Genomic DNA, 12,555 nt, shown 5'->3' with positions numbered 1-12,555 from the left:
ATGGGAGTGCGAGTCGGAGGTGATGCTGTATTCTATCCTATAGGTCTACTACGAAGGATACAAAAAAGATGAAGGTGTCACCCTGTATGGCTGTTCCCTTAAAATACCCGAAACCGCTCCGACTCAGCTAGCTCCCTGTTTGCCTAAGGCTTCCTTACGTTATGTGCCTAAGGCTGTCAGTCGCGACTGACCCGTAACGGCCCCGAGTCTCGATGGCGCCACGTGACGGCCGTAACTACCCCGAGTAAGGAGGCATCCTTACACTACCCCCCGCCTTGAGAAGGTGCTTTGTCCTCAAAGCACGCAAGCCGAGTAGCTGCCGCGACGAGCCCTTGTTTGGGTTGGTGGGTGAGGTGCGGGCGCCAAGACTAGAATGCCCTTTGTTTGTCCAGAAGGCTGATGGTGGGCGGCCGTATAGGCACTGGAAGTGGTCTGAATCCGTTTGCGCAAAGTCGCGTCTTTGTTGTGTGCGCGGCGATTAGTGTTGCGAGGGTCCGTATTGGTATCGAATAGGGTCCGCGCGGTATGTGTCGAGGGGGAAATTTCGCGCTAACCCGATTCGGACGGCTTTGTTATAAGCCAGAATATGAATTCGAGCTTCGCCCAGAACTTGTTGTTTTCTTCACAACAACGACGCTGAGCCCCCTCCCGAGACTGGTAAGTGGCCCTTCCGATGGTACAGCTGGATGCTAACAGGTTGTTTTTAGATACAAAAACACAACGAACGATTTGGTAGGTGACGGAACCGCGCTGGCGCGGTGGTGATAACTTGGGTTGGGCTGACGGGAAATCGCAGATTTCCAATTTGAAGATGCCGGTTCCCCCTCCTCCCGGCGCCCTCACTGTGGCTTTCCGCCAGCAGTGTATGCGCTGCGTGCGCGCCAAAGGGCGCAAGAAGGACGGAGATCCCGCCGTCTCGTGTGTGTGGAGCTTGGAAAGCTCCAAGTGTGAGCGCTGCGTGGCCCAACACGCAACGTGTGTTCCGGTGGGTTCTCGTTTGGTTTTTGGTTTTGTGGTTTGTCTGTCTGCCCGTCGCTGACCTCTGGAGATAGATCTCCTGGTTTGCTGGCCCGGAGTACCAGAAGCTCCTGGCTACCGAGGCAGCAACCCCTCCCGTCCCCGCCGCCATCAAGGCCGCTGCGGCGGAGATTGGGCATGTGGTCACATTGGCCACCGCCAATATGCCGAAGTTCCGCTCCCCGGCCGAGCTTTCGGCCTATATGGAGAGTTGCGCCCTCCGCGCCGCCGTCGAGGACGGTCTGGAGGTAAGTTTTCCGTTTCCCTTGTGTGTTTTTGGTTCTCGCGCTGACGACCGTAGCGGGTCCGCCAGGCCGTGGCCGTCGTGGGCCAGAAATCGGCCCTGATCCTGGTGAACCAGGAGAAGGAGATCGCTGCCCTTGATGGGGTGGCTTCTGCGGTGGATGCGGTGGGGGAGTTGGTGGAGAGGATCCCCGACGTCCTCGCCGCGGCGGCGAAGGTGGGCGGTGGTGGGGGAAGAAGAGGAAGAGGGGGGCGGAGGTGGAGGAGGAGGGGGTGACCGTCGACCTTGGGTGATAGGCCCTGTGTCGGAGGGAACTCGGGCGTGGTCTTTCGCGTGGGGTCACTTCGACCCTTCGTCTCTCATGGTGGTAGCCGCTTGTTGCGACGCCGGTGAGACGTTTGGGAAGGGTGGCTTCCGCAAGGGCTACGGCTCTGAGGGTGCCCTGGCTTAGAGGGTGTTTAGTTTAGTGTCGTAGGTAGCAACGACGCTGTTTTCCTCTGCTTTGCCGTGCCTCTCGTGATCGTAGCTTGGTTTGCCTGTCTCCCATTCCGTGATCCAGCCGGGTAGGTCCTGCGGCGGTCCTGGCAGGTTTGGGTACTCCGCGTGGAACTCCCGGATTTTGTAGGGGGAGTTCTTAAAGTTTGAGGCGGGGTACCATTCCGGGTCCGGATCGTATCCGACCCAGGATACCTGGTATTGAAGTTGTTTTCGCCGGATCCTTACGGCGAGGATCTTTTCGACCTCCCACTCCTCTAGGCCGTCTACGACTTCGCTGCTTGGCTCAGGCGCTGCTTGACCGGGCAGCGGGTTATTCGGAGCCTTGATGAGTACGTCTGGAGAGAAGACATCGTGTATTTGGGAACCCTTCGGTAGGTCTAGTCGGAAGGCGTGTCCGATTTGTTCCAGTACCGTATAGGGTCCGACCCATTGTTGCCCCAGCTTACGGCTAGGGCGGTGATTTTTCAGATTCTTGGTCGATAGGTAAACCTTGTCTCCTACGTCCCAGTCAATGGCTCGTCGGCGTCGATTCGCGTATTTAGACATATCCTCTTGTGCTTTGGCCATGTTCTCCTTTGCGTAAATCCATGCGGAGTGCATGCGGTTTGCTACTGCTTTGGCTTCCTTCTGGTTCATGACTTCCCTAGGGGTCGTGGCTTTCGGGGTTTCCCAGTCCCAACTGGTGCGCGGATCAGTTCCGTACTTGAGTCGGTAGGGGGTCATTCTGATCGAGGCATGGGGAAGGGTCATTTGCACCCGATCCATGATGGGAATGAGCTCGCTCCAGTTATCCTGGTAATGTGATACGAAGGGCCTCAGTCTCTGATCGATATACCTATTCATGATTTCCGTCTGCCCGTCGGTCTGCTTGTGATAGGCTGTCGACAGCTTAATCTTGACCCCTATGATTCGGCAGAACTCTCGCCAGAAAGCTGATATGAATTGGGGTCCGCGATCACTAATGATCGACTCTGGGGTGTGTCCGAATCGATATATCCATTCGATGAATAGCTGCGCCATTTGGCGGGCATCGGTGGTCTTATGACACGGTATGGACACCGAACCCTTACCGAGTCGGTCCATGAACACAAGGATGCTGTCGAATCCGTGTTTATCCTTTGGGAATTCCTTAAAGTCCATCGTTAGGTGTTGCATGGGGTATTCGGGTACCGGTAGGGGGTGTAAGAAGCCTTGCTGCTTCGTCACGCTAGTGTGAGAAAGTCGGCACGTCACGCAGTTGCGCACATATCGGAGGCAATCCGCTTCCATTCCGACCCAATGATACTTCGGGGCGAGTAACTGATAAGTTTTCCTGCCACTAGGGTGGGCTACTGATACTTGATCGTGTGCTTCCCGTATGAGTTTCGTACATAACTCGGTGTGCCGGTTTACGCACAGTCGACCTTTGTATAGCAAGAGTTGGTCCTTCATTATAAACCCATTAGGTAGGGGGTCTTTCACGCGAGTGTCGGTAAACGACCTCCTATTATCCGCGCAGAGCGCTTCTATCAGGTCAAAGGGGACCTGGGTGTTCGGGGCATCCATCGCATTGATCGAGGCCACGTACGTTTGTGCTAATTCGGCACTGATTCGGGAGTGTAGTCGGGCTGGGCCTAACAGCACCCTCGCACGGCTGTCGAGTTTGACCTTCTGTTGCGTAATCAGGTCTTGCTCTCTTCGGCTCAGTATATCTGCCTTCTGATTGTTCTTGCCAGCAGTATACGCAATAGAGAAATTGAAGTCGGAGAGTAGCTCCATCCACCGAACCTGCTTCGCCGTGAGAACCTTCGTCGACATGAAGTATTCCAGCGATCGGTGATCTGTATAGACGTCGATTCGGTGGCGTACCGATGCTAATTCTGGCCTCCATTTTGCGAACGCTTTGACGATGGCGAACAGTTCCTTGTCGTGGATCTCCCAATTGATCTCATGCCCAGATAGGACGTGACTGTAGAAGCTTACAGGATACCATCGCTTGTCGGGGTGTTCCTGAGAAAGGACACCGGCTACGACTCCATCAGAAGAGTCTGTTTCCAGCTTCGTAGGCAATTCGGGGTTGAAGTGGTGGAGCGCCTGCACGGCTAAAAGCTGTCGGCGCATTTCTTCAAAAGCGTTCTCACATTCGTCAGTCCACAGGAACGGTTCTGAGGGGCTGGTGATAGTGGTGAGAGGCTTGGCTATTTTCCCGAAATTTCTGATAAATTGGCGGTAGAAGCCGCAGAATCCAAGGTAAGACTTCACGCCTGTGACAGTTGTTGGCCGGATCCAATTCCGGAGGGGTTCGATCTTCTCGGGATCCGCTTCGACACCGGTAGTAGTCAGGATATAGCCTAAATACTTTGTCCGGGTTACGTTGAACTCGCATTTCTTAATGTCGGCTTGTAGTCCTGCTTCTCGAAGCCGTTGGAGGACCTTATGTACGTGGTCCATGTGTTCCGCGGGGTCCTCGGAGTAGATTAGGATGTCGTCTAGGTAGGCAGTACAGAAGTCGTCCAAGTATTGCATAAGAACGTCGTTCATATACCTCTGATAGGTTGCGGGGCCGTTCGTTAGGCCAAACGGCAGCACTTTGCATTTGTAGGATCCATACCGAGTCCGGAAGGTCGTGTACTCCTCGGAGTCGGGGTCCATTCGTATACGATGGAAGGCTTGCCTAATGTCTAGCTTCGTGAAGATTTTTGCTTTCGACACCCGTCCTAGTAGTTCGTCGATATGCGGGATAGGGTAGGGGTCGTTACGGGTAAGTCCGTTCAACTTCCGGTAGTCGATACAAAATCTCAGTTTGCCATCTGCCTTCTTCACGAACAGTATAGGGGAGGCAAACGGGCTATTGCTATTGACTATAAAGCCCTTCTCGAGGTTCTCTAATAGGTATTGCTTAGTCGCCTTAAGCTCTTCGGTGCTTTGTCGGTATAGTGGCGAAAAGGCATTTGGTAAAGGGGCTTCTAGTTGTATCTTGTGATCGTATATGCGATGCGGGGGAAGCTGATCAGATTCCGACTTCGAGAAGACATTGGAATAGTTGCAGTGCATATGCGGAAGCTTGTCCCGAATGAGGCGGAGCGTTTCCTCGTCCTCGGCCGCTTCCCTCTCTCGGATGATCTGGTCGATCTCGTGAGATGCTTGTCGTAAAGAACTCGGAGTCGCTTCGCATCATCTCATAGTGGAAAGCGTTTGCGCCAATCTCGCAAATTTGGACCGGCGTGAAGCTGCGTACCAGGGTCTGGCGTCGGGAAAGAGAGAAGACTCCGCTCCTCCCATGATTCTTTCTCTCATATGCGGATGGTCCGTTTCTTGGAGGTTTCGCCTCCACTTGCCCTAAGGGTCCGTCTTTATAGGTTTCCACGGGCGAGGCTCGTGTCCTTGGGGTTTTGGGGTGCAGGTGGGTCGTTCCCTCGTCTCGCACCGGGCTCGGTGGGGTGATCATAATAGCGTCACGATGGGCCGTTATCACTTTCATTGGTATCGAGCGTCTGCCCTCACGTCATCTGTCGTCATGGTCGATGGCATCGTCCCGCCGGTTCGCATCTGATTGATGGGCGGGGTGACGTATAGACAGTTCACGCGAGTGGTAGGGCAAGGTGATCTCTTTGCTCCAGCTAGGAGTAGGCGGGTACTCCTTTGGCCATACTAGCAGGCTCTTTGCAGAGTCGAGTAGGATTCGGAAGCGGCTAAAAAGCTTCTTCCCAATTATCACATCTTGCGCTCCGAGATCTAGGAGCACAAAGGGGCAGTTATATATTCGGCGTCCTTCGACTGTCAAGTGTAACCGAATATACTCCGATACGTAGCTTTGGATATTTCGCTGAAATCCACGTATGGGTACAGAGTAGGGCAGTTTCCGTATGGGGCTCTGAAGCGCTTTCGACAACCGTTGCGCGAAAAGCTTATTAATGACGAGGTAGCCATTTGCTCCTGTGTCTGCGAGTGACTTTGTTTGCACCCCGAGTCCGTTCATACTCAGGGTTGTATCAACGAGAAATTGGGAGCCTCCCAAGAGCTCTCGTAAATCCAGTCCTTGCAGATCACATTTGCGTAGACCTAGGAAGGAGCCTTTCCCTAGGCCTCGTCGTTTTCCTCCAGGGACGCATCCGACTGGTGGGCGACTGCTTCCTCCCACTGCTCTTCGTCCTCAGGGGCTTCGCGGTCAATCTCCTTGACGGTGGGGTTGAGCGGGCATTTGTCTTGGAAATGGCCCGGCTTGCCGCACTTGAAACAGTTCCCGGACGTAGCCGGCACGGCGGTCCGCACGCGGCCTGTAATGTCCGGCTTGGGGCCGTGGGCGTAAAAGGAGTCCTCTGGAAGGAGACCAGAGGGCTTCTTGTAGGCCTCGGCGGTTGGGTTCTTCCGGGCTCAGCGGGTGTGAACCTAGATGAGCTCAGACGAGCGGGTCCTCGGGAGCTCGACTCGCCGCTCTTGGACGGGAAGCTTAGCTCGTTGTTCCGGCGTCGCTCCTGATCGAAGGCGGTGAGTTCTCGGACCATAGTGTGGTAGTCTCCCTTCCATTGACTTTTGATAACCGCTACGCGGCTACGGAATTGAGGGGTCAACTTGTTCCACATGTACCGACACCATTCCGACTCTGTGACCTGTCCCGTAATAGCTGCACTTTGGAAGCGAGCTTTGAACTCTGAGAAAGTCTCGTTGGTATGTCCTTTCTCTCCCATTTGGAGGTCGTCGAAGAGGTTCCGGGCCTGTTCCGTTTCGTTGCCAGTGAGGTAATATGAACCCAACAGGTCCATCATCTCGTCGGCACTCCGAAACCCATGTGTCGCGGATAGGTATTGGGGTTCGAGGTATTTTCTTTGCCAGGCCAGTCGTAGTCCCCCATATCAACGCTCTTCTCGAGACGTCGGTAGGGTAGTGATCCTCATTGACTACGAGGCGGTCCCGAATGGACGCGCTCCATTGCATAAAGGTATGTTCTATCCCATCGCTGAGCGGCGTAATCTTCTCAGAGATGGTGGATTTCTTGTAGCGATTCGGAGGGTCTTCGGAATACATCCTCGGAATCGATGGAGAACGAGTGTTTCGAAGAGGCGGCAACTGAACTGTCTCGGGGGTGTTTCGTATAGGGGAAGTTCGTCGCTCCTCAACTTCGACGGTGTCCACCTGTGGCGTGGACGGTATTCTGGTCTGGGTTGCCGCTAGGTTGGCTATCATTTCCTTGATCTCTTGCATCTGGATCTCGAGGTTTGCCATTCGATCCGGTATGTCATCGGTGGGTGCAGCGGTCGTAGCTGCAGCGGTGGTTTGTCTCGTTGACATTCGTGACGGTTGACCATCATTGTCTTGGGGGATGTTTGAGGTCATTTTCCTCATATTGGTTCGGGAGTGTATCGGTGTCGATACGAAAGAGTTTGACTTCCGGTAGCTCGTAGCTATCAACACTCTTGTTCACAATTGCCTCTGTGCTTGAGGGGGTTCTTAAGGATCTCGTATCCTATTCGGCGCCAACGCGTCGGCGACTTTACCAGCTTGCTCTGCAGGATCAAACCCTGATCCACTGGTTGTCCGTGAGTTCTCTGGGGTCACGGCTATTTGAAGTCGTCAGGTCTCTACTTCGAAATGTCACTGAGTCGCGGTCGGTGGTGTTTCGACAGTTCTCCTGAGTCGTTCCGTTGTGGGATATTATTTAAGTACGGCCGTCCCCGGCAGGCGTGATCTTTTTTGTATAATGTAAGGACACAGGGAATACGGCTCTCCGTAGGTGCATATGGGAGTGCGAGTCGGAGGTGATGCTGTATTCTATCCTATAGGTCTACTACGAAGGATACAAAAAAGATGAANGCTTATTAATGACGAGGTAGCCATTTGCTCCTGTGTCTGCGAGTGACTTCGTTTGCACCCCGAGTCCGTTCATACTCAGGGTTGTATCAACGAGAAATTGGGAGCCTCCCAAGAGCTCTCGTAAATCCAGTCCTTGCAGATCACATTTGCGTAGACCTAGGAAGGAGCCTTTCCCTAGGCCTCGTCGTTTTCCTCCAGGGACGCATCCGACTGGTGGGCGACTGCTTCCTCCCACTGCTCTTCGTCCTCAGGGGCTTCGCGGTCAATCTCCTTGACGGTGGGGTTGAGCGGGCATTTGTCTTGGAAATGGCCCGGCTTGCCGCACTTGAAACAGTTCCCGGACGTAGCCGGCACGGCGGTCCGCACGCGGCCTGTAATGTCCGGCTTGGGGGCCGTGGGCGTAAAAGGAGTCCTCTGGAAGGAGACCAGAGGGCTTCTTGTAGGCCTCGGCGGTTGGGTTCTTCCGGCTCAGCGGGTGTGAACCTAGATGAGCTCAGACGAGCGGGTCCTCGGGAGCTCGACTCGCCGCTCTTGGACGGGAAGCTTAGCTCGTTGTTCCGGCGTCGCTCCTGATCGAAGGCGGTGAGTTCTCGGACCATAGTGTGGTAGTCTCCCTTCCATTGACTTTTGATAACCGCTACGCGGCTACGGAATTGAGGGGTCAACTTGTTCCACATGTACCGACACCATTCCGACTCTGTGACCTGTCCCGTAATAGCTGCACTTTGGAAGCGAGCTTTGAACTCTGAGAAAGTCTCGTTGGTATGTCCTTTCTCTCCCATTTGGAGGTCGTCGAAGAGGTTCCGGGCCTGTTCCGTTTCGTTGCCAGTGAGGTAATATGAACCCAACAGGTCCATCATCTCGTCGGCACTCGAAACCATGTGTCGCGGATAGGTATTGGGGTTCGAGGTATTTCTTTGCCAGGCCAGTCGTAGTCCCCCATATCAACGCTCTTCTCGAGACGTCGGTAGGGTAGTGATCCTCATTGACTACGAGGCGGTCCCGAATGGACGCGCTCCATTGCATAAAGGTATGTTCTATCCCATCGCTGAGCGGCGTAATCTTCTCAGAGATGGTGGATTTCTTGTAGCGATTCGGAGGGTCTTCGGAATACATCCTCGGAATCGATGGAGAACGAGTGTTTCGAAGAGGCGGCAACTGAACTGTCTCGGGGGTGTTTCGTATAGGGGAAGTTCGTCGCTCCTCAACTTCGACGGTGTCCACCTGTGGCGTGGACGGTATTCTGGTCTGGGTTGCCGCTAGGTTGGCTATCATTTCCTTGATCTCTTGCATCTGGATCTCGAGGTTTGCCATTCGATCCGGTATGTCATCGGTGGGTGCAGCGGTCGTAGCTGCAGCGGTGGTTTGTCTCGTTGACATTCGTGACGGTTGACCATCATTGTCTTGGGGGATGTTTGAGGTCATTTTCCTCATATTGGTTCGGGAGTGTATCGGTGTCGATACGAAAGAGTTTGACTTCCGGTAGCTCGTAGCTATCAACACTCTTGTTCACAATTGCCTCTGTGCTTGAGGGGGTTCTTAAGGATCTCGTATCCTATTCGGCGCCAACGCGTCGGCGACTTTACCAGCTTGCTCTGCAGGATCAAACCCTGATCCACTGGTTGTCCGTGAGTTCTCTGGGGTCACGGCTATTTGAAGTCGTCAGGTCTCTACTTCGAAATGTCACTGAGTCGCGGTCGGTGGTGTTTCGACAGTTCTCCTGAGTCGTTCCGTTGTGGGATATTATTTAAGTACGGCCGTCCCCGGCAGGCGTGATCTTTTTTGTATAATGTAAGGACACAGGGAATACGGCTCTCCGTAGGTGCATATGGGAGTGCGAGTCGGAGGTGATGCTGTATTCTATCCTATAGGTCTACTACGAAGGATACAAAAAGATGAAGGTGTCACCCTGTATGGCTGTTCCCTTAAAATACCCGAAACCGCTCCGACTCAGCTAGCTCCCTGTTTGCCTAAGGCTTCCTTACGTTATATGCCTAAGGCTGTCAGTCGCGACTGACCCGTAACGGCCCCGAGTCTCGATGGCGCCACGTGACGGCCGTAACTACCCGAGTAAGGAGGCATCCTTACACTGTATATAGATCGAGCCACTGCTCGAGTGCTTCTCTTCTCTTTCCTTTCTTCTCTAGATTGAGTTTAATTCATAATACCCAACTGGCGCCCTATGCCTTGGTGAACCGTGACAGTGGAAGGACGTAGCAGCTCTCTTACCCTTATTCTTGACCTTCAGGGTGCGAGGCTCCTTGCCCTTATCAGCGGTAGTGAACTCGCGTTGGGCAAAAGAGGAGGGAGGCCATAGCCTCACGGGTGGCGACCGAATCATCTTCCAGCCCAGCGTCCTCGTCACAGCGCAACAGTTCAAATAGGCGTCGGCCTTGAGCTGCAGGGCAGTGAGGGCATCCTTCTGATCAGGACCGACCTGCCTGGTTGTCAGCATATCCCACTAAGAAGGAAAAGGAGGCCTACCGGAACGCAGCGGTGGTTTCCTTGGAGACAGTCGCCGCACTTGTCCAAGCCAACAGGGACCCAGCAGATCTGTCCAGGATAGTTGTAATAGGTGACCGAACACTTGACGCAGCAGTCGCGGGAGCCTGCGCGAAGGGGACCAACAGACTCTGGAACTGGGCGGCGCGCAGAAAGCTTCCACCCCAGCGCCGTACGCATCTCCTTGGCGGCCAACTGAGCAGCGACCTCCTCCTCCTCCTCTGGAGCATCCTCAACCGAAGGTGATCGGTAGGGACGCACGGTGCGAGGGCGAGAGGTGGACGCAACGGAAGCAGGACCGAAGGGAGTAGGGGTGGCAGGTGACTCCAACTCGGGAGACCAGACATCTGGGCGGAAGAGCGCTTGAGAGGGGTGGCGACAGGCGCCACTGTCTTCTTGGGCTGCTTGCGCGGAGCCATGATTGACGGAACTAATCCACAGATCAGTCCCTGAAGATGAAGGACGGAAGGGAGGTAAATACCTTGCGAAGAGGGAGTAAGCCTTGAAGCAAACCTTGGAAGAGGATCAAAAGGAAGAAGCCAAGAACCCAGAAGAGCGGGCACTTGGTGTGAGGTTGTGTGAGGAAAGTAGGAAGTTGGGTAGGAAGTGGGAGTTAAGCGCGATGCCCACAACAACTGGGGGTGGCCGCGGCACAACAACAAGGGGGGTCACGGGACCCCCCTGACAGGCGCGAGTTCGATAACAAACAACCCACCCTACGCGCGAGCAAACAAGCCAAACAAGCCCAAACAAGGGCGCAATCAGCCCTGATCTCTATGCCTGGAATTGGGGGCAATTCCCTAGAAGGGGGAGGTAATTGTAAGGCGGCCCTCACGTGAGGGCACGTGAGGTGTCACGCTCTTACAGTGGACCTGGCGGGCTCGGTAAATTAGGGCCTACGGGTTCCTGTATATAAGGGGCTGGAGGCTCGGAGTGAGGCCTCCAGTCAATAGTCGCTGTATATACGTAGACCTATTGTTACGCATTGAATCCTACTTCCTACCTACTGATCTGGTTCCCTGAGCTCCCGTGTGACCCTGGGTCCTACGCCTTTACATCTGTCCTGGAATTGATCGTGTTGTAAAGCCCTTTGAAGGGCTCATCCTCCAGTAAAGCCCAGTCTCATCCATGTTGTAAATATTGTCCTCTAAAAACTCCCCCGCAATAGTTTGTATAGCCTTCATTTGTTCTTCTGCAGTGACACCAATAGATCCAGCTTCGCCATGTAGACTTCGATATAATATATTATGCCGTTGTCTGGCATAGGTAGTCCACGGTATTGTGGTAGCTGATTCCAGATAATCTTCGCCTTTGATTGTAAGATTTCTGTAGTTGTAATGCCACCACGCTCTTCAATAAGCCTCTGCCAGTCGTAAAAAGCAGCTTCTAATTCAGGCCAGGCGACAGCGCGGCGACGCTGAGCTTTAGAGCTGTTTGTTTCCAGAGTATTAGAAGTATCGTCAAGGTCCAAAAATCGAGAGCTAAGGGATTCTGAGACTGTAGATTGGCTAAGTCGACGATTGTATTTCTCGAGAAACCACTGTCTAGTGGCCTTTTGTGTAGGTTTCGGATGGTGAGATCGATGCCAGGTTCAGAGGGCTTTTCCCTTTTCGAGAGACATAGAATAGAGCTTTTTCGAAGGCATTTTGAAGGTATTCTAAGAGTAGTCCAGTAATTAGTTTAAGTCGATAATTGGGAAAAGGGACTCAATATCATGTGTATCGTGATTTTTATGACGAATGGAAGGATCCGAAGAAAGTTATTGAGTTATCCAGAAAATTGACTAATCGTGTATCAACTTAACGAGATAATACTGTACAACTGGCAGCGTCTTCCCGCCGGGTGGATCAGACCGGGGGGTGGGGGTACTTTTTTAGGTTACCAAGAGCTTGGCTGCTCCACTAAAACTGCGCTCCCGTATATTCTTATTTTTGGGACGAGCGTTAAAGAAGGCTCTATGCCCCGAAATTGCTTGAGAGCACGATGTTGGAATTTGTCACTCAGAGTTGTTGTTGGTGGCAGCGAATGGTGTGATAGTGTTTAGACGCTCGCGTTTCAAACCAGGCGCGCCACTATTTTACCCCTGAACTCAGACCCCAGACCCCTGACCACCCCTGGGAAAATGCTATCAGACATCCAACAGACAGAATAGTATCACAGGGCTCCAGCACGTAATCTCCATGATTTCAAGTTCCGATAGCTGTAACAAACTCGCTGAATGCTCGAAGCCCTTTATATTCTAAGCTTCATGCGTCTGCATTTATTGCGTTTATTTTGTCAAAATAAGGGGTGGTTGCTCTGACCTGAATCCTGAGGCGTGCGGTGGCTACCTACTAGCGTGCGTCATGGGGGACTGACCCCAGACCGGACCATGGGGCGGTCCGGTCCCAAATCTTCAACCCAGACTGCGGTCCGGTCTGAAGCCAAACAGTTTTCACGGCACTACTTGAACATTTTTCACGTGGTTTTAGATAGATTGGCAATTACTATAATTATTACTATAT

The 12,555-nt window shown here is 53.4% G+C and overlaps 3 protein-coding genes across 3 annotated transcripts; all 3 read right to left on the bottom strand.

Moving 5' to 3' along the window:
• Positions 1-5,818: 5,818 nt before the first annotated feature.
• On the bottom strand, positions 5,819-7,081 carry VC83_09301 (uncharacterized protein; the record flags this gene model as incomplete). The annotated part of the gene is made up of 2 exons (XM_024472744.1): positions 5,819-6,103; positions 6,326-7,081. 2 exons carry the CDS (start codon positions 7,079-7,081, stop codon positions 5,819-5,821), a joined length of 1,041 nt encoding a protein of 346 aa, XP_024319681.1.
• Positions 7,082-7,723: 642 nt separating this feature from the next.
• On the bottom strand, positions 7,724-8,983 carry VC83_09300 (uncharacterized protein; the record flags this gene model as incomplete). The annotated part of the gene is made up of 3 exons (XM_024472743.1): positions 7,724-8,009; positions 8,033-8,358; positions 8,399-8,983. 3 exons carry the CDS (start codon positions 8,981-8,983, stop codon positions 7,724-7,726), a joined length of 1,197 nt encoding a protein of 398 aa, XP_024319682.1.
• Positions 8,984-9,088: 105 nt separating this feature from the next.
• On the bottom strand, positions 9,089-11,181 carry VC83_09299 (uncharacterized protein; the record flags this gene model as incomplete). Its single annotated transcript, XM_024472742.1, has 4 exons — positions 9,089-9,198; positions 9,779-9,986; positions 10,034-10,481; positions 11,108-11,181. The coding sequence occupies 4 exons, from the start codon at positions 11,179-11,181 to the stop codon at positions 9,089-9,091; spliced, it is 840 nt and encodes a 279-aa protein (XP_024319690.1).
• Positions 11,182-12,555: the final 1,374 nt, after the last annotated feature.

Source organism: Pseudogymnoascus destructans, assembly GCF_001641265.1.
Source record: "Pseudogymnoascus destructans isolate 20631-21 unplaced genomic scaffold scaffold_42, whole genome shotgun sequence".
Lineage (NCBI taxonomy): Eukaryota > Fungi > Ascomycota > Leotiomycetes > Thelebolales > Thelebolaceae > Pseudogymnoascus > Pseudogymnoascus destructans.
The sequence above is the reverse complement of the archived record's forward strand: the minus strand, read 5'-3'. Positions and strand labels throughout refer to the sequence as shown.